This window comes from Leguminivora glycinivorella, chromosome 14 (assembly GCF_023078275.1).
Source record: "Leguminivora glycinivorella isolate SPB_JAAS2020 chromosome 14, LegGlyc_1.1, whole genome shotgun sequence".
Taxonomy (NCBI): Eukaryota; Metazoa; Arthropoda; class Insecta; order Lepidoptera; family Tortricidae; genus Leguminivora; species Leguminivora glycinivorella.
In genome coordinates this window covers 13,590,991-13,613,860 of record NC_062984.1, presented here as the reverse complement: position 1 = coordinate 13,613,860, position 22,870 = coordinate 13,590,991, and the positions used below count along the sequence as shown (strand labels likewise).

The 22,870-nt window shown below is 39.7% G+C and overlaps 1 protein-coding gene across 1 annotated transcript in view; it reads right to left on the bottom strand.

The window, feature by feature from the left end:
* The window catches only part of LOC125233556 (protein asunder), a 37,310-nt gene that overhangs the window by 13,595 nt on the left and 845 nt on the right, over nucleotides 1-22,870 (bottom strand). Inside the window, 6 exon segments of the mRNA XM_048139610.1 lie at nucleotides 18-181; nucleotides 309-512; nucleotides 6,582-6,692; nucleotides 18,437-18,565; nucleotides 20,384-20,474; nucleotides 22,231-22,377. Of these exon segments, the coding sequence (XP_047995567.1) occupies nucleotides 18-181; nucleotides 309-512; nucleotides 6,582-6,692; nucleotides 18,437-18,565; nucleotides 20,384-20,474; nucleotides 22,231-22,377 (846 nt within the window).

Below are 22,870 nucleotides of genomic sequence, written 5' to 3'. Positions count from 1 at the left end.
ACGCGGGAGCGTCGTACCTGGGCACCTCGAGCGTGACGGAGCGGCCGTTGAGCAGGAAGTTGACGAGGCAGGCGGAGGGCGCGAGGCCACGTCGGCCGGCGTCACGCGCCACAGCGGCCCGCCGCAGCCGCCCTACAGCGCTACAGCACGCGTGGAGTAGGCGCACGCGGGAGCGTCGTACCTGGGCACCTCGAGCGTGACGGAGCGGCCGTTGAGCAGGAAGTTGACGAGGCAGGCGGAGGGCGCGAGGCCACGTCGGCCGGCGTCACGCGCCACAGCGGCCCGCCGCAGCCGCCCTACAGCGCTACAGCACGCGTGGAGTAGGCGCACGCGGGAGCGTCGTACCTGGGCACCTCGAGCGTGACGGAGCGGCCGTTGAGCAGGAAGTTGACGAGGCAGGCGGAGGGGCGCGAGGCCACGTCGGCCGGCGTCACGCGCCACAGCGGCCCGCCGCAGCCGCCCGCGCCGCCCTCCGCGCCCGCGCCGCGCGGCGTCCACCAGCGCAGCACCACCTGCGGCCGAATGTGTTACTCCTTTTTTCTACTCCCGAACTGTTATTCGTCATTTACCGTGTCGTGCATAGATCGTTAAAACCCTACATGACAGATGCCCGCCCCCGGCCGGCGCCCCGCGCACCCACGCATACGATATAGCTTTTAGAGCATTGTTAGTGGCCGGGGGCGGGCGGCGGCGCGGGGGAGTGCGAGCGACAGGGTGAGTGCGGGAACATTGCAGAGGACAAGTCAAAATACTTATAGGAAACAGTGCGAATTTCACGAAAGTTATTCTAGAAAACTATTCAAAAGTAAGTGCATGGTCGTAGAAAAAGTATTGTATGCAACGGTGTTTAACTGAGTCAAAAAATACTCGTGACGTCTTAATAACAATTTTCGGCTTCGCCTCAAATTGTTACCCACGCCACTCGTCTTTTTTGACCTCCTTTAAACGCCTGTTGCATAAAATACTATTTCACACTATCCGATCCGATAACGAAAAGATTTCAATAGTAAAAATCCAAGATGGCGCCTGTAAAGCATGGGATATCGGTTCGACATTTTTTTTAATACTACGTCAGTGGCAAACAAGCATACGGTCCGCCTGATGGAAAGCGGTCACCGTAACCTATGGACGCCTGCAACTCAAAGAGTGTCACATGCGCGTTTCCACCCCATTAGAAACTTGTACACTCCCCCTTGCTGTGTTAAGTATAAGTGCACAGCAAAAAAGAGTGTACAAGTTCAAAGGAGCCGCCTCGAATTTGCATCTGTAGTGTGGAACCCCTGTTATGATGTTCACAAAGACAGAATAGAAAGACTGCAAAAACTATTTATAAAAGCTCTTGACTTCCGAACAGGTAATCAATACGAAAGTTACGCCTCCTCCTTAGCGAGATACCAATTTCAGTTACTCGAATCTCCATAAGACGCTCCTGCACCGATTTAAATTTCCTATATAAAATTTTAAATAATTTAGTAGATGCCCCGGAACTTCTTGAAAATATAGATTTACACGTACCCCGCAAAACTGAACGTAGTTGCCGTCCCAAAATGTTATTTAGTATAAAAAGCAGTAGAACTAAACATGCGCAGCACTCATACATTAAACGCACATGTAGGTTGTATAATGGAAAGTGTCAAAATGTAGATATATTTAGCAATTCATTAAGAATGTTTAAGAAATTAGTTTATTCTTCATTAAAATAAAAATATGTTAAATAGGTAATTTAATAGCTAGAAATTGTTATTAAGATGTTTAAAAAACTATTTTTGTTTCCTCTCTCTTCTTCTTGTATAACTGCACATGCATGTTATTTTTGTAGTAATTAGTCTATTTGTTAATATTTTGTTTACATACAGGAAACTATAGGTCTATTACTGAAAAATTGTTATCCTATATTCATATTTATTCATAAGACTGTTTCTAAATAAATTAAAAAAAAAGGAGGATTTGGGTTGCCGACGACTCAAAGGACAATTCGACGACAACAACGTATAGGGAGCAACCTGCAATTATTTTTTTCAGAAAATTGCACCTTACCCACCAACGTACAAGGTGCTATCTGGTACAAAAAAAAAATCGCAAATTGCGCCTTGTCATCGAATAGACATCCGATCGGATAATGTGAAAACGCACTTAGGCCCGTAGTCCACTGTCATATGTTTATCATAGAAATAAGATCATAGGCAACGTGCCGTCCTTTTTCTTCGTTGGAGAAAAAAGGAGGCATACAGACCTACGACAGACCATATGACAGTGGACTATCAGCCTTAGTGCGGAAATCGGAGTGCACGCTCGATCTCTCATATCGACCACAGATGTCATATATACAAGGTGCTCGCGAGGAACCCGCATAACTTGAACCACGCGTTTCTGAGGCCAAAAGAAAGAAAAAATGTTATATGAATTTTAAAATTTTTCTCAAAAAAAAAAATTTTTTTTTTTTTTTTTTTTTTTACTTTTTTGGACGTATTTTCACATAAAAAGTAATTTTTATCCATAAAGTTAGCAATTAAAATGAGTTCTTTAATTTATTTTTCTAAAAACCAAATTTTTTGGAAGTTTTTCTTGTCACATTTTGACATCTATCAATGACTACTGTGAGACTATGCTCCACAATTGCGCATCAGCGCCGTTAAGAAGACCATTTCTACTGAGTAACAATACGGAAATGTCTTGACGTGATAACGTCTAATAACTCGTTACTACGGGCACACAGAGAACCTCCTATAGAGTGGCAGTCTTGTATATTTGGTTCGCGATACGAGTCACCAGTGTTTGGGGTGCGAGGAGCGGGCGGGGAATGTGTTAAGCGCGCTGTGATTGGCCGTTTCAAGGACGGCGGGCAGTCGCGCCAGATGAAAAGGGACAGAAGTATGACTGTCCCTCTACTGACGCGTAAGTGGCCAATGTAAGTTGACCTATGCCGGCTCTGAATAAATTATAAATATGACTTATTTGTGGAATGTAATGCCGTCTGTTTTTAAATTTGAGCTTCTTGTTACCTTTCCACACCATTTCACACTACAGGTGGACATCTTTAAGGCATCAAAATACCCTTTTCCAATTTTTTTGTGCGAAAAACACGCGCTGCTTTCGGGTCTGTTACTTGGTCGATACTGATCGGGCACGGCGAGCGCCCGCGCTTATATCAGTGCAAATACTAGGAAGGCTGGCCACCGCGAGTCGTCTTGTAATAGATGTCTATAGGGGTTGGTCTGTGTACGGGCAGCATGCACGAAAAAGATGACGTCATTGTCCCGTTCCTCAAGGCCACCAAGCAAGAGCAAGTTTAGTGGTTTGTGTATGGACCATTTTAGGACTTAGAAAATTTTTAACAAAAATTTCCATTTATTATTTTTGAGTGTTTGTAATTTAAAAACATGAAAGATTGCATTAAAATAAGCATCTTTTATAGAATGAAGTTGTTTGAAAAACCTACTTATTTAGGAGTTAGAGCAGTACGAAGTTGCGAATTTTCCCATAGTATTTACTAAGGCGCCAGAGACTTAATAAATTTACGATGATTTTTTTTTACCAATATAACCTATGTTAATATTGATAAATCATATAGAACACGTTTAAATAAGGATGTTTTGTTATATAAACTTTTTCTTTTCCATTAATATTTACTGAGATATTAGGGTTCTAAGATTAGTAAATGGCACTAGCACTTTAATAAAATTAACGCGTGTCTCGCAAACGGTCTAGGATACAAAATGACGACTTTTATATAGGTATAGGTTAGGTTCGTTAGGTATCTTCAAACGGCCGAAGGCTCCTATTATGTGCAGTTTCTGTAATAAGCGGGGCTCCGTCGATATCGCTTTCTGTCTCTGGCGTCTCTATTCGTAACAGGAATGGTTGGTCTTCAAACTCTAGAAACCAGACGGAAACTGCTGCATATTATGCATTACCGCCGACTGTTTCACCATAGAGTAGATGACGCATCCGTGCTTGAGAGAATGGGGCTGCAAGTGCCAAGAGCGAATGTGGTGGTTGGCATGCCGGGCGCGGTGCCGGCGCGGCGGCGGCGGCGCCTGTTCGCGGCGGCCGGCGCACCGCTCGAGCCCGAGCTGCTCTTAACCGCATCATGTTGGAGACAGACGATATTGACATATTTGCTGATAGTGTTGGTGTGTTTTACAGAAAACTCTTAAGGTTCATAGACTCTACACTCCTTAGGTGATTAATGTAATAACCATAGTTTAACTTTTAAGTGTGTTTGCTTTTATTTATGTCAATTTAACATGTACATAATTATATTACCACATAAGTGCTTTGGTGAAATACTGTTAACTTTTGTGTATTTTTAATAAATAAATAAAAAAACGTGAAAAAAGTCCCAGAATCGGGCCCCTTTTGCTATACTCTGACCGCCCCTGTCTATACTACTGTAATGTTTTACGTTATCACGTTAAACTACCGTCCGTAAACCGACTTTACAGACTACCAATTTTTTTTTTTATTGGCAATAACTCTGAAACTAGACGAAATCTAAAAAAGTTTATATAACATTTTAGTCTTAATATGTGACCAAGAATATGCCGTTAAAGTTATATGGGTTCCTTGCGAGCACCTTGTATTTATGTACAATAGATCAAGCAAATGTATTAGCCGCGTAAACTGAAGACCCGGGTTCGATGCCCGGCTCGGCCACCAGTGGGCCTTGTCATTTTTTCTTTCGTGTATGATATCTATTTCAGTTTGCAAACGTATCTACTTAGCGTGTCAAATTAACCCAGTAAAATCCACCGAGTTGTCCGTCTGTAATCGCAGCTTGCGGCTTTCGGGTGTCAATTTTTGTAAGATGAAGTCAACAAAAACATTAAAAATGCCTCTTTGCATGATATTTAATAGCAATAACACAAAAACTATGAACACTCGAGGGCCTGAGACATATTTAAAATCACAGGCGGGTAACAACTTCAGTACAAAATCTGACACGCTCGGCCCCTATACAAATAGATGAACTTGTTTCTTTTATCTAAGGAGTCAAGTGGCGACACTGTCTCGTCAGCCAAAAATGTAATATTAGAACAGTTTACAACTTATATTACAAGCAGAAGGAATTGACAACAGAATACTGATTAATATATTGTAATATTAGCTAAACATACACAGACAGATCAGGTCAGATATTACATGCAAAGACGGAGAATGGTACGACGCCGAGACGGGATAACCATTAACGGGAACTGCTACAAGCGCGTATCATCATTCAAGTACCTCGGTTGCACGATAACTGACACCAACCAGAGAGAAGACGAAATAGACATCCGTATCCAGAATGCCCTAAGATGCTCAGCAGCCCTTCACAAAATATTAACGTCCAAGCTCATCAGCAGAAGAACCAAGATCAGGATTTACAAGACCGTGATAAGGCCGATCTTGTTATATGGATGCGAAGCCTGGACGCTGACCCTGAAGGAGGAGAATAAGCTCTTAGTGGCAGAGCGGAAGATCTTCAGAAAGATTTTAGGCCCTACGAGACGAGAGGATGGCTCTTGGAGAGTCAGGAAGAACTTGGAGGTGGAAGAGCTAGTGGGCGAGCCCAACGTCATCGGCGAGAGTAAAGCTTCTCGTCTGCGATGGCTCGGCCATGTGGAGAGGATGGGAGAGGATCGTGCGGCCAAAAGAGCTCACTTGTGGCGATCTACTGAAAAACGGCCGGTCGGAAGGCCCAGGTACCGATGGATCGACGAGGTCCAGAAAGACCTGCGTGACCTTCAAGTGACTGAGTGGCATCAGATTGCACAGGATAGGAGCGAATGGCGGAATCTAGTGTCGGAGGCCAAGATCCACTTCGGGTCGCTGAGCCATCGCAGTAAGTAAGTAAGTAAGTAATATTAGCTAAAAATTGGTGAGCATTAGACTCTTCGTTCGTCACGACATCTATTGACAAGTAGCAGTACTGACAATTTAGTTGACGCGTGATTGTCGCTAGATGTCACTTAAAAATAACTCGCATTTACATCATACATCAGTATGGAGTTACAACTCTTCCATTACTTATTTCTCTATGCATTTAGCCATGGCTTTAAGTGCGTTTTCACATTATCCGATCCGATATTGGATGTCGGACCGATATCCCATACATTACAGGCGCCATCTTGGATTTTTTCCATTGAAATCCTTCCGACATCCGATATCGGATCGGATAATGTGAAAACGGCCTAACGGTGACGGACGGTTTGGTACGAGTCGGTGCGACCGACCTTTATACGGCATAGAAACTCTCATGCGAATTTAGTTACATTGGATGGAGGGATGGGAAGTGAAAAAGGCTATTTTATTTCCCTAAAATAGAGGTATTTACCAATTCAGGTAGTAAATAAAGGTACAGAATGTGTATATTAGCGCTATTAACGACCCAAACATTCCATGATTCTTCTCTTTCTTGACTTGAGACTATGCATTAAAAATAAAAACATATAACACGAAAAAGTTACACAGCTGTGCGCCTCGTATTGTAATAGAGGGCCGGTGCTCGACGACAGTTTTCACACGTGACAACGACATCTACCGTGATATTGGGTAAACTTTTTGCTTGTCACCACAATGTAGTTTAAAGGAAGACTTACAGATTCCGTGGCTTCCGCCGCGGTCTGCGCCGCCCGGAGACCGGCGTGCGCTTCAGCTGAGTGAATAATCTCTACGTCGTAATTCGCACTGGAGCTGGCGTTTTGCTCTTCCTGTAATAACAATTAACAACAGTAATTATATACCTAATATTTTTTTTCAACATTTTCATTATCATATTGCACTTGAAGCAATATGGACCGTTTAAGCATGAAAATCAAGATATATTTATACATTACAGCAAACTAATGAACTGTGAAATTTATAACATGATGTTATCCATCGCTTACTCACTATTGGCACAGTATAATAAAGAGTATTATCATACAGTATGGCCACTCTCGCTCCCCACTGAAAGTGCCGCCCACCCCCTCTCGGTTACCTCACAGTTACCGTCTGTCAAAAACACGAACACTGTCATATTTCACTCATACAAGCATAGTACGCGTTCACCTACACGAGCTTAGACTGTGTGCTAGGAACGCGCCTCTTTCATATATTTAATCGCCAGTGTCCGAGGTGTGCTATTCGTGGAACCAGTGCCTATGGCTTCCAAATACAGGACCTTAAAAAAATTTGGAAACCAAGTGTGTTCAAAATAAATGTGTGATACTGAAACTTTAGATAGGTTTAAAAAATATGAAAAAAGAACACAAAAGTATCCTAGAAATCATTTTGAACTTGATAGCTTGAACAGTTTTTGAAAATCTGCTAGTGACTTTGAAAATAATGTTAAGAATGTATTTGTGACTTGTGACAGGCCATTACTTAGTGATCAAACTTACAATAACACCCCTAGGGTAACTTTACGTTTAAAAAAAATTAACGAAGATACACTTTATAAGATCATTTCAAAAATAGATGACAAAAAAAGCCCTGGCTATGATAAAGTTAGAGCCAAAGACATTAAATTCATCTCTGAATATATGACTCCAGTACTAATGCACCTTATCAACCTATGTATTTCTCAGTCCAAATACCCAGATAAATTAAAAGTAGGTATTGTAAGACCCATACACAAAAAAGGTAGTTACTCTGATACTAACAATTATAGGCCGATTACCATCCTTTCATGTATAGACAAAATAATAGAAAGATATCAGTAAAGCGTTTGATGCTCTAAATTATGACACACTTTTCAAAAAAATGTGGCAAAATGGCATACAGGGCCCGGCTCTGGACTTACTCAAAAATTACCACAATAATAGATATAATGCAGTTAGTATAGCCGGTGAACTGAGCAATATGAATCCCACAATATATGGCACCGCCCAGGGATCGATACTCGGGCCGACTGAGTATATGATATATGTCAACGACATGTGTAACATATTCAAGCAGGGCTCTGTGTACAGTGTGTACCAATTTGCTGATGATACTTGTCTAATAGTGGCCCATAGAGATATACTGACAGCACAAAACATGATGCAGCATAACTTTGACCTATTATGTAAGTGGGCACATGATGTAGGGTTGTCGATTAACTACAAAAAGACTAAATTAATGCATATCCGATCACCTTACATAAAAACCCCTGTCATCCCAAGTGTAATTGCACACGACCATCATTGCATGCACACGAGTACTACCCATTGCAATTGTGTCTGTCTTGATATAGTAACTGATCACACATATTTAGGACTTATAATTGATAACAAATTTAATTGGAGCCAACAGGTAAACCATGTAACTAACAAACTAAGATCACTTCTGTCAAAATTGTCTATACTAAAACCAAAGTTGCCCTATAGTACACTTAGAATGCTTTATATGTCGCTTGCAGACTCTATCATAAGTTATGGCCTGTCTAGTTATGGTAGGACATTTAAATCATACCTTGACAATATATATAAAATACAAATAAGATTGTTAAAAACCATTGTACCCTTAAAAATAAAATTCCAGTATAGAAATAAATATGAAAATCTATTCAAATATTGCAGAGTCTTACCTGTCTATGACAAGGTCAACCTAGCTATTGTAAATCAATATATTTGGAAACTTCCTGAATTAACTAAAAGAAGCAGACCAGAAAACCTGAGAAATTTAGCTAATATTCCAACTTTTGCATTACCAACCAGCACAAATGAGTATGGCAAAAGAGTATGGACAAGTGCCTTGCCACGCGCTTTGAATAGATTTCCATATGATTCAATCATAGAAAATAGAACAGATAAGCAAATAGTAAAGTCATATAAAAGTATGTTGTTGAACAATTTACCTAATCTCTGAATTGACATAAATGTAGTTAAAATTTAAGTATATTATTATAATACTAACTTTGAAACTGTAATGTAATGCATGATCTCAATTAGAATCTAAATAATAATAGATTAAGAGTTTTGTTTGTAAAATTCTATAAAAAATGACTGAAATAAACAGTTTAAATTTAATTTTTTTTTAATTAAAAAAGAAATACAGAAAACTACGGAATCCTACACTGAGCGTGGCCCGACACGCTCTTGGCCGGTTTTTCGCACTAGTATCGTAATGTTCTCTGCAGTTACGTGCGCCGCATACATTGTTTGAGAAATAAGATGTAGTAGTAGGTATTAATCAAAATAAAATAATTATTTGCCCTGACATAAAAATCGGGCCTCTAAAAATTTATGGTAATTATGATCACCGTAACATGACCGTTGGATACAATTTACAATTTTCGAAAGGTTCATTTTCATACGGTTGAATTTATGGCAATCAGTCGTTAACTAGTTCGACCTTGTTATAACGCCATCTATTGAGTTGTTGGTGAAACTCAGTATCTTTCTTAACCGGTACATGGTATCCAAAGACATATATAACTCCGTATAGACAGATAAAGTCTAAGAAAAAAACGTACCTCAGTACCATACAGAAAAAGGTGCGGTGGCCTAGATGGCATTACACCTTTGGGGTACGCTCAGATAGATGGCGCTTATACTAATATTTGACATTTTAACACATATCAAGCTAAGAATATGGGCCAAATTGTCAAAACCGAGGTTCAAAATTTTTTAAGCCTGTGCACTGTGTCAAGAGATGGCAGTCTATGCACTGTGATTACACATTTTACTTCTGGTTAAAGACATTTATTAACTCAAAAGAAATAATTACATTTCACTTAATGAGTAAAGGTATTTTACAAATGTGGTGAGCGCCTACATGCATAGGTACATAATATGTAAACAATATGTAAAAATACTTCGAGAGTAACTCTCTATAATACTCGATCCTCATTGATGGTATCAAAGACATATGTAACTCCGTATAGACGGATAAAGTCTAAGAAAAAAACGTACCTCAAAACCATAATAAAAAAGGCACGGTGGCCAAGATGGCGTTACACCTTTGGGGAACGCTCGGATAGATTGAGCTAGTAAAAATATTTGACATTTTAATACATGTATATTAAGTTAAGAACATGGGCCGAATTATCAAAACTGAGGTTCAAAAGTTTTAAGGCTGTGTCGTGAGATGGCAGTCTATGCACTGTGATTACACATTTTACTTTGACAGTACTCAATCCTCTTTGATGGTATCAAAAACGATACAATCTAAATGACAAAAGTAGACACAAGTCTAGTTGTGTCGCATCTATTTTTACTAGACATTACAGATGTAGTGCGAAAAGATTTGCCTTCGAATTGTTACGGAAACGTACGAACGTGTCATGCTATTTCAGTCAGTCTCAGTACAAGATGTACTGACATTGACTGAACTAGCATGACAAATACGAACGTTTCCGAAGGAAACCCTTTTCGCACTACCGGCCCAGCCACGACATTGGTCTAAGCGCGATAGCGGTGAGCGGCAGCCATACGTGTGAATGAAAAGTCCCATCGCTGTGTCTCGCTCCAATGTATGGCCGCCGCTCACCGCTGCCGCGCTTAGCCCAATGTCGTGGCTGAGCCGTACATCTGTACATTGACGTCAATATGAGACTTTGTGATACCAAATACTATGTAAACTCTACGAGTTAATACGTGCAGCTTGGTGCCAAAGTTGGCAACATGCACACTAGCGCTCCTAGCGGCATGAGTTGATCGAAATAGTTTAGTTTCATACAGTATAACATTAAAAAAAGTCACATATTCTTATTTTTTTGTTTTATTCCGTCTAATAATGTTAAAGTAGATCAAGTAATAGCATTTTCTATTTTAATTTACTAAAATAAAAGTCTGAACAACTACTTTGATCAACTCGTACCGCTAGATGGCGCTAGTAAAATTGTTGCCGTTCCAATGTATGGGAAACGTCAGAAGCTGCACGTATTAACTCTAGAGTTTATATAGTATTTGGTGATACTGTGTCGTTTAAAATTGTCATGGATTTCAAAGAAAAATAATCCATACTATAACTAGCTTTTACCCGCGGCTTCGCTCATTGTTAGATTCCGATGCGTGGAAACTTCCATACAAAATCCCTCCCTTTTTTAGGGAAGTGGGGAGTTAGGAAGACAAAAAGTAGCATATGTGACTCTTCGTACTCAAAAAATCACGTCAATAAGTCTGTTTTGCCATAAGGACAGACATACAAACAGACACACCCTTTCCCATTTATGATATTAGTATGGATATACTAGGTATATACTGGATTAACTTATTTCTTATACATCTCTGGCTGCTTCAACTCAAAACCCATAAGGGGGGCTCTATGTCATTGCTAATTTGTACATCATTTTACTGTTTATAATAATAGGCTAATTGCTAGTCAAATCAGCTTCTTTTTAAGAACTGTCAAAACGAATTTGAACGACTTGCTAATATCTGATACTTTTAAACGAGCAATTCTTGTATATGGGTGAATCAACTTTTTCTTGCTTTTTGCAAGAATTACCCTTACTTATTATTAGGTCCACTTTTGTGATTTTTAAACTTACCATCGTGAATAAAGATCCTTATTTCACGTATACCAATTAGGGAAAAATTTAAAAACGATTCATTTTTAATTAAAACAATATGTGACCCAGTGGAAGAGACACTTTTTTCATACAAAAGTGAGGGACAGCTATGTCCACTGGGTCACTGCTCGAAACAAAGTTTTAAAATAGGAAATCCTATATTTACATGTTGTATTGCGTAGCTAGTATATTTGTCTTTAATATAATAAGTATACATTAATTAGACTAAATCCCAATAAAATTTTCTGACCACATGTAGTCGAAGTATGCGAAATTTTGCTGGCAAAGAAAAGTTGATTCACCCATATTTATTTATTTATATATACCGACGATCTCGGAAACAGCTCTAACGATTTCACTGAAATTTGTTATGTGGGGGCCTTAGGGTCCCCCCACATTTAGCGTCTCGCGAGCGTCGCGTCGGGCCAACTGTATGGAAAAAACGCCGCGTCGACGCGGCGTCAGGCTTGCCCATACAGTTGGCCCGACGCGACGCTCGCGAGACGCTAGATGTGGGGGACCCTTAGATCCCGGAAAACGCGAATTTTCGAGTTTTCATGAGTTTTTCTTTCGCGTTTGTAAAAGTAAAATATGGTCCTTAATTTCGCCGCGCGCGCATCGATTCCGCTTAGCTCAGTCGTACGAGGTCGGTCTAATGTACGCAGATAGATCGTAGGTGTCAGGGTTTCGAATCCCGGCCAGCAATTAAGTTTTTGTTTTTGTCTTTTTTTTTTGTTTTTGTATTTATAAGAGTTTTTTTATCTAAAGACGTGATATATTAAAATAGAACCGAGCGAAGCTCGGTCGCCCAGATATTGGAATTAATATGATATCGAATTGAGTGACGTCATATAATTCTACCTGACTTATTAAATAGAAATTGGATTTAAAAATAACTTCTGTAAATTTTTTCTTATAATTATCTGATGCTTTAATTTATTCCGTGCATGGTATGATAGTACATTACGATACAAGTGCGTAAAAAAGGAAGTTCGAAACGAGTGGCGATACGATTTCGGTCGTGTTTTAAATCGACACGAGTTACGAATTTCCTTTTCGCACGTGTATCGTACGACGTTTTTCAGTACAGATGAGCCTCCGAAGTTTCGATTTAAAACACTCCCTTCGGTCGTGTTTTAATTTATCGCCACTCGTTTCGAACTTCCTTTTTTACGCACTTGTATCGTAATGTACTATTATTTTAAGAACAGTCAAGTTCCCTAATCTGCTTTTTAAAATGCTGTCCACATAAGCGAGCTGATTCTTTTGCTCAGTCACAAATGTCACAATGACTTATTTTGTAGTTCTTTTTTTTTTTCACAGTTCCTCCATGTGGGTCTTCGGGGAATAAGTAGATACACTTATTCATTACAACAATTTGGCGCACATACTGCGACTAGTCCAAATACAGTAATTGTTGAAAACAATCTCTTCATTTAGAATAACAGGTAAATATTTTTCCCATTTCACAAACAAAGACAAATGCACAAACGCCGCCTGGCGGGATGAAATGTCAGTGTGCCTCTTCGTTATAGCTATTCTACGGTGAAATTTAGATTTGTTATCTATGATAAGGGATAGTCCTTTTAAGATAATATTTTGCTTTTTATTATTTTATTTAACAATGAAAGACAATGTACAACAGGCGAACTTAAATGCCATAAGGCATTCTCTACCAGTTAGCCTTTGGGCAAAGCTGCCTCTTCATTATAATGAGCCACAATACATGTACATCTATGCCAGGCGAAGTCATAGGCAGCGTAGCCAGATCTACGGAAAAGTCTGTAGATCTACGGATTTCGGGGCTTCAACACAGACCTACGGATTTTTTTGAAATTTCTACGGAATTCCAATAAACACAATTTTTTACTAAATTATACATGTAAGCAATAAAGATATTGTGAGTTATTGCTAATAACGAAACGTGATTCCCGTCTGTCACACTTCAGACTCAATTCGGACTATAGCGACTATTTTATACTTTTGCGTTTCGTTACACGCCGCTCACGCTGTACAAGATCTAACTTTCTAAGGCTACACTAATGTAGTAAAAGGGAACGGAATTGAAGCGTACCAATACCTTTGGTAGGTACGCACTGTAATAATATGGCGAAAAAGTAGAAGTGCTACATACACTTCTACTTTTCATTACTCATTATTTATGCTTCAATATAGTCTGTCAAACAGAGGTGTGTCACAGTAAAAAGGCGCGAAATTTTAATTCTTCGTGTCTTTTAATAAAATTATCCTATTTTTTTTAATTTTCCGCTTTTTCAAGAGACGGAATCGGCCATAAAAACTTAAAAGAAAAGTCTGTAGAACTACGGATTTTTTAAATTGCAATCTACGGAATTCTACGGATATTTTGGCCGCAGCCTACAGATTTACAGAATTATAATCTGGCAACACTGGTCATAGGGTTTCAGAGTGATGAATTAGTTGATTGATTTAGTTGCCCCTTCATAAAATAAAGGAAGCTCTAAAAAATGGCCATTATAATCGTCTAGTGTGTGAGTAGAATGGCGTTTTATAATAAGTCTATGTATGAGATCTCGACTCCAGTATAATTAACAAAAAACTGTTGTAACCTAGTATAGTTCCCCAAACAGCGCCATCTATTAGTGTATTCTCGTAACAGTCTTTGGTATAAATACACAACATAAAGAAAGAAACTTATCCCGGAGCCATCAAGAAAAATATCGTATTGTCGTCTACTTAGATAACGTGGCGTCAGCTATGATGGTGCGGTCAAGTCTCCTGCATGTCCCAAGACACATCTTTTACAACGAACTGCAAAGTGGTAAGCGGAAGCAAGGCGGCTAATTATTGCGGCTCAAAGATATTGTGTCGAAAGCGACATAATGAAGAGAGTTCATATAGACACAACGACAGGAGTACCTATAGCCAGTGACCGTCCTAGGTGGAGGCCTACAGCTGAGGCAGTTTGAAGCTAGACGCCACACAGACCTCGACGATTTAAAATACCACCTGTGGCTATTCCTTACAATTATGTCGGAGGGGAGTTGACCTGCATCGAGTGTGATCGCACATTCGTTGCAAAAATTGACTACGACGGTCACCTGAGCCTAAGAGCGCACCAGCGATGCTCTCAAGCGTAAAACGCAGTTGCTATGGCCGAAAACGGCTATACTCGCCGCAATACTAACTGGCTACTGAAGTCATATTGCTTCCTCTTTCATGCTAATGGAGATCCAGTGAGACAGAGAGGGATAGTACTATAACATCAATCGCCACGTGGTATTGCAGCAAGTATAGGAGATGATATTATCCGATACTCTTTGGTAATATAAAGCAATGACAATTACAGATTGCCCTGACAAGAAGGTCGGGCTTTCAAAAATAAGGTGATTAGTAATCACCAACATTCAGGAAAAATAAGAATAGGAATGTTATAAAATGTTCAATACATACTGTTGAATTTATGGCAAACAGTCGTTAGCTAGTTTGACTTTGTTATAACGCCATCTATTGACGATAGTCAAAATTCCTTTTAAACTACAAAGTGTAATACACATACTACACAGGCACAGCCACCGAAGAGTTTAACCAGTTTAGAATAAATTGTATAGAGGCATTAGAGTCTATATGTATAATGAATATTTTTAAATATAGCTAAAAACTGGTAAGAGCGTCATCTTTACTATTTAATGTGACTACTCCACACTAGATGGCGGTAGTAGTACCAAATGATCTAAACTTTGTAAACTTTAATACCTGTGTATGTTTTTCGCACTCGACAAGATAGGAAGTATAAATATATGTTCGTTTCTTGTAAAAGACAAGCGACCAGAATCGCTTGATAGTATCCGCGGCACAAAATCTTCTGGTGTTTTAAATGCATTTCAGTGCGTTTAGAGATATCCACTGCGAATTCTTATAATGTCTACTTTCGCCATTACCAGTTCCTCTTGCTTTGGTTTTGCCACAAACATCAAAAGCAGTTGCGCACAAGCTCTCGTATTGGTGAGCTTTTTCAAAAAATTTGTACATTTCATCGCACTAGGTACATTTATTTATATATATGTATTATACTAATATATATATAGGTTTATTTATTGTATTTGTGTATGTTTATTTTATAATAGTAGGTATCGACTTGTATTTAATCATTACAATCTCATACTGGCTTTATAATCTTGTGCACCAAACTAACTATCTCTGTTTTGCCCAATGGTTGACTGGTAGAGAATGCCTTAAGGCGTTAAGTCCGCCATTTATACTTTTCATTGATAATTTGTGCATTTGGTAATCTGCGGTTCTAGGGTGGAGAGAGACGGCCATCACGCGTTGAGTTGCTGTCGGTGTGCAGGGAGACACCCTCGTCACCACGCGCTTAACGATATCGTGCGTAGGGCGCTGGTCTCGGCGAATATACCGTGCGTGCTGGAGCCACCGGGTCTTAGCCGATCGGACGGGAAGAGGCCCGACGGGTTGACTTTGGACCCGTGGGAGAGGGGCAGGTGCCTGTTGTGGGACGCTACGTGCGTCAGCACTTTTGCTGCTTCCCACATTAGCCGCACCGTACGTTCGGCGGGGGCGGCGGCTGAAGCGGCGGCGGCTCGAAAGCGGGAAAAGTACGCGGTCCTCTCAAACTATGTGTCTGTTCCTCTTGCCGTGGAGACCACTGGCTGCTGGTGCGCAGAGGCCAAAGCTTTTATTGGGGAATTGGGCGGGAGGCTGTGCGAGCGTGGTCACGACCCTCGCTCCGGGTCGTTCCTGTTGCAAAGGTTATCCATCGCGGTTCAACGTGGCAACGCGGCGAGCGTGTTGGGCTCCTTTGCGGCGGGAGGGACTCGGAGTGGATTTAGTTAGTAAGTAGGTTAGGTTATTCCTAGTATTTTTTGTAATTTTTAATTTATTTAGTTGGTAATAGATTTATGTGTAATTGTTAGTAATTAAGGATTTATTGTATTACGAGTAACTTTTAATTGATTGAATAAACTATTTTCTATTTGTGCAATAAAGTTTAAATAAATACATTACACCCTCGTTTTTGAAACATTGACTTTTTATTTTACTCAAAATCGATTTTACTTTTACACATCGTAGATGACAAAGTTTTGAAGATACGAGTAGATCAGCAGCAAAAGTGCATGGAGAAATTATGAATAAATTCATTGATAAATTCACCATGCACTTTTGCAGCTCACACTCTTTTCGAAAAAGGCTTATTTGTATAGGCTGATAAGTTTTTATTTGACCCTCGCCGCGTTGCGGATTCAAGATGAACTAATTTATTTTACTGGCATTTGATACCGCAGTCGTCCGTCGTCGAATGTCAGTCATGAATTTAGAATGAATTTTAAATTTTCAAATCGCAAATATGCCCAAAATAATATTTAAAAGTGAAAAATAATTATACTCAACGTGATAAATTTACTTTCAACAGTTACAACCAAACAAGGATGAAGGATTTCACAGCATTTCGATAACAATGTTCCGAAACCGCGGTTGTTGACATGTCCGGTACTGACAGTTATAAGCGCGGTTCTCCTGTATTGATAGGTTTCGATTTAGCTTAATATGTCTTTTGTTCTTATTTATGGTGTCTGTACCTCTGCCGTGAAAATTTTACAGAAATAAGGAGGCTGTTCCATCATTGCTAGCAGTACAAAACAGGTCCCACGCAAAAAGAAAATAAATATCGACGACTTCGATAAAGGCACAAGATTCATGTATTTTAGGCTGTGCGGAAACAAGTAGCGAGTACTAAAACCTTGCTGATTAAATTTTGATTCTCTAAAACCATATTTTCATGTTCTACAAATATTAACGCGAAACCAATACACGCTGTCCCCATTATATATGAGGTCCGCACATTATTGCCATTTGAAAGCGGTTTGTAGCGACACTCTTTCAGGGTCAAATTAGAACGTGTCAGGTTTTACAGTACGAATAACATCAGTTAAAGATTCGGGTATATCTATCTTGTTCGCACTTATGCGATCACGATGAGAGCCGAACCGAAGGATAAAAGCCGAATCGTTAACTGATTTTAATCGTACTATAATGAGGAGGCACATTCAAAGGTTATAACAAATGGCGCCACTCTATTAGTCCATTGCACAGATATATAATTTCATATGTGAGAGCGAGAAGATGATATGTTTTTTCACTTTCTCACATATGAATGACAGTGACATTACCTCACAGTTACCGGCTGTCAAAAACGCGAACGGTTGACCTGTCATATGTCACTCATACAAGCATAGTACGCGTTCACCTACACGAGCTTAGAATGTGTGCTAGGAACGCGTCTCTTTCATATATTTGATCGCCAGTGTCCGAGGTGTGCCTAGGCACTTGCACAAGCGCCGCCTGGCGGGATAAAAATATCAGTGTGCCTCCTCAATGCAGTTTATTTGCCCTGACAAAAAGGTCGGGCTTCTAAAAATAAGGTGATTCATGATCACCATAACCGTCTTTGCACATGGTAAGCGACTTGTATGTTTCGAAAGGTTTATTCATACCAAAGAGGATCGAGTATTATAGAGAGTTACTATCGAAGTAAAATGTGTAATCACAGTGCATAGACTGCCATCTCTTGACACAGGCTTAAAAGTTTTGAACCTCAGTTTTGACAATATGGGCCATATTCTTAGCTTGATATGTGTTAAAATGTCAAATATTAATATTAGCGCCATCTAGCTGAGCGTACCCCAATGGTGTAATGCCATCTAGGCCACTGTACCTTTTTCTGTATGGTACTGGCGTACATTTTTTTCTTAGACTTTATCTGTCTATACGGAGTTATATATGTCTGTTCATACGGTTGAATTTATGGCAATCAGGTTGGCTAATCCGATCTTGTTATAACGCGATCTATTGAGTTATTGACGAAACTAGATAACTTTCTTAGTCGGTCAAATAAAATCTTGTCAGGCTTTACTTACTAGCCATTTGCAGAAGTGGCGCACTCTATAGACGTTGCTGCTGTTGATGTTAGAGGTCAATTACCTTCATCGGTATCCCGGTGACAGTGGTGGTGACCAGCTTGTAATGTGGCAACACTAACCGGCCGAGCAGTGTTGCCAGCGCGCTGGCTCTGGATACAATTACTTCGACACCCATCAGTCCATTCCCCATCTGAAATGAGCGTGGCGAGCATATTAAAACCATGTTTTCTTTTGTATAGGGGTGAAACAATTTTTTCTTGCCTGTTATTACCATGGTTACGGTCCCCTGAGTCACGCTGGTTTTATGCAAAATTACGCTACTGAAATTATGCAAGCAGGCATGTAGGTAGTCCATGTTTGTAGGTGACAGAATAAGGAAAGGGCTTGTTAACACCAGAAAATGCATGTTTGCATAGTTTAAGTAGCATAATTTTGCATAAAACCAGCGTGACTCAGGGGACCGTAAACCGTAACCATGGCAATAACAGGCAAGAAAAAGTTGATTCACCCATATGTCAACCGATGTATTCGCGTCTGTTGGATTAAATGTATCTTTTGAAGATGTATACTAAACGGAACATTTTAGAAGTATTGCAACCCTCTATGTTCTAAGTATGGTCACCAAACTCTCTCAAAATTTATATGGCGACCGTATTTCTAATATAGTTTGGTTAGAAAATATCATCAACAGACGCTTTTACCCACTGGGCGCAAATATCCAGATTATTTGCGCCCTTAACTTATTTGCGACTTAAAGAAACTGTAATTTAAAAAAAAGAATACACGTAAGGGCAGAAAAGGGACAAAATAAAAATCGTGATTTGAATAGATTTATCTTAGTACACATATTTAATCGTAACGGACAGTTAATAACACGTGGATAAAAATATAATCTTACGGTACATGTGGCGCTTCCGCACTAGTGCGCAAAGTAGTACTTAGGTACTTATGTGGAAACTTTAAAGAGCCATTAGGTGTCCGATAACGTCTGGCTCGTACCAATGAGTTTTTCGGAACTTATGTGCGAAATGTCATTTGATACTTACAAGTCGCTTTTCGGTGAAGGAAAACATCGTGAGGAAACCGGACTAACCAATAAGGCCTAGTTACCCTTTGGGTTGGAAGGTCAGATGGCAGTCGCTTTCGTAAAACTAGTGCCTACGCCAAATCTTGGGATTAGTTGTCACAGCGGACCCCAGGCTCCCATGAGCCGCGGCAAATGCCGGGATAACGCAAGGAGGATGATGAGCTGTCCGATAACGTGTGATCAAAGAGGTAATTCGCAACTCTACTCCATTTAAAACGAGTTTTAATTTATTGTCACTGGTTTCAAACTATCTCTTTACTGCACTCGTATTGTAATGGAATATATATGTACTATGTACATACATACATATTTACAATCACGCTTGTATCCCATAAAGGGGTAGGCAGAACACATGAAACTACTAAAGCTTCAGTGCCACTCTTGGCAAATAAGGGGTTGAAAGAAAACGAAACTGTGGCATTGCAGTGACAGGTTGCCAGCCTCTCGCCTACGCCACAATTTAACCCATATCACATAGTCGCCTTCTACGACACCCACGGGAAGAAAGAGGGTGGTGAAATTCTTAACCCGTCACCACACAGGCCATCGATCCATTTAAAACGCGTTTTAATATATTGTCACTGGTTTCAAACTATATCTTTACTGCACTCGTATTGTACATACATACAACATACATACAATCACGCCTGTATCCCATGAAGGGGTAGGCAGAGCACATGAAACTACTCATGTTTCAGTGCCACTCTTGGCAAATAAGGGGTTGACAGAAAACGAAACTGTGACATTGCAGTGACAGGTTGCCAGCCTCTCGCCTACGCCACAATTTAACCCATATCCCACAGTCGCCTTCTACGACACCCACGGGAAGAAAGGGGGTGGTGAAATTCTTAACCCGTCACCACACGGGAAACTCACTCGTATTGTAATGTAATATATATGTACTATGTATTACAGTCTTACCTCTGTTAAAGGTTGGTTATTCACTCTGATTTCGGCTTTCTCTGGAGTAACATTTATTATTACTAAATGGCAATACTGAATAGGGTAGGACCTGAAAATTTTAAAATTAGATGTTAAGTTTAAAACATATTAGGTACATCATGGCATTAGACAGCAATATATCTGCAATAATCTATTTGTCATCACAAAGAATCACTAGTTAGGTGAGTCAAGTTTTTCTTGCCTGTTATTGCCATGGTTACGGTCCCCTGAGACACGTTGGTTTTATGCAAAATTACGCTACTGAAATTATGCAAGCATGCATGTAGTCCATGTTTGTATAGGTGGCAAATTAGGGAAGGACTTGTTATCACCAGAAAATGCATAAGTAGCATAGTTTTGCATAAAACCCGCGTGACTCAGGGGACCGTAACCATGGCAATGACAGGTAAGAAAGAGTTGATTCCCCCAGTTACATATTTAATGAAATATAAACTGAAAAGATATATGTAGTAACATATTACTTAGTATAGTAGATATAAGATATACATATTATGTAGTATATAAAATATACAAAATAAGAGCTAAAACAAAAACAATGGATGCTCTCAGCCAGGCAAGGAAATTAAAATGGAGATGGGCTGGACATGTAGCGCGCCTAAAGGACCACAGGTGGACGAAATCAGTTACGACATGGAAAGGTCCTGCTGGAAAGCGCCGACAAGGAAAACCAATTGCACGCTGGGACGAGGACATCAAAAAAACTCACCAAACTCGCAAAAAATTGCTCAAGACCGACAAAAATGGCTAGCTTTGGAAGAGGCCTTCACCTAAGGGGTTCCTGTTTATCAAAATATATAATTATAAACTTACCTAAAATATAAATGTAATCACTAACAATAACCTAACCACAAAATTAAAATTTTGAAAAAACCCCCGACCGCGACATAGTGGACCGATTTTCATGAAACATGGCTAAGAACACTCCCGACTAACTCAGCCTTCAGGCAAAAAAAAACTAAATCTAAGTCGGTTCATCCGTTCGGGAGCTACGATGCCACAGACAGACACACACACAGATAGACAGACAGACAGACAGACAGACAGATACTCGTAGACAGACAGACATACACACAGACAGACACATCAAACTTATAACACCCCGTCGGTTTTGCGTCGAGGGTTTAAAACTACATTAGAACTAGAGAAAAAACTAACAATTACTAACAAACAGCAATGATTTCATTGTACATAATAACAGGAAATAAAGCGCTTTCTATTATTATCCATACTAATATTATAAATGGGAAAGTGTGTGTGTCTGTTTGTTTGTCCGTCTTTCACGGCAAAACGAAGCGACGAAATGTCGTGATTTTTTAAGTGAAGATAGTTCAAGGGATGGAGAGTGACATAGGCTACTTTTTGTCTCTTTCTAACGCGAGCGAAGCCGCAGGAAAAAGCTAGTTTATTATATTACTTAGTAGAGCATTTAAATATAAATCCGAATGCCCATTCTTCAATCACTATGTGTGCACTTGTGCAGCTCCATTTACTACGGAGATGGGTAGACTTTACATAGTAAATAAAAGATCAGTCAAATCTTACTAAAAAAATAAAGCGGGATGTAAACTAGCGTCCATGCCAAATGTTGGGATTAGTGCAATGAATGCTGCAACAAGTCCGTTTTCTATCCAATATTGGATTATCCAATCCAATATTGGATGTTGGAAGGATTTCAATGGCAAAAATCCGAGATGGCGACTGTAATGTCCCATACCATACTGGTTCTACATCTGATATCGGATCGGATAATGTGAAAACGCAATAAAGCTAGGAAGGAGCTATATATGTATATCATTGCTACTTACTGTGGCTGCGCAGTACTGGTCGACTCTGAGGTACTGGGTTGACTGGAAGCCTTCTTGTTCTGTTGGATGATAGCATTCAATGCTATCTCTGCCAGACTCCTTATGGAGTCATCATCTCTTGCGCTGGTTATGCAGATTATTCGACCTCTGAAATAGCAAGGTATAATAAAATCAGTGGCACGATGGAGAGATGACATCACCAAAATAACTGGGGTCAACTGGACTGGCTCAAGGCCGCAACAAATGGATACAACTGGAAGAGGCCTTTACCTCATAAAGGGTTCAGGTGTGACATCTATAATAGTTAAGGTATACATTTTCTAATTTCTGTAATATTTTACTGTCTTACTAGAAATTAAAACTTTTTTTTATTTTAATAAAATCAGTTTTGAACAAAGTATGTATGCTCTATACAATTTTTCTTTTTAGTTATGTCATACTCTGAAATATTGACTTAGAGTATTTAAAAAAATTCAAGTGAAGTGAAAGTCAAAGATCTAGTATTTTAACATATAAATAAGGCATTAATCCCAATCTTATTGACAACCATCAATGTATCCTTTTGATAAAAAATGTCACATATTGTAGGGGATAGTGCAATACCGCGTAACTAACAAAGTCAATAAGTTCCAATTTCCTT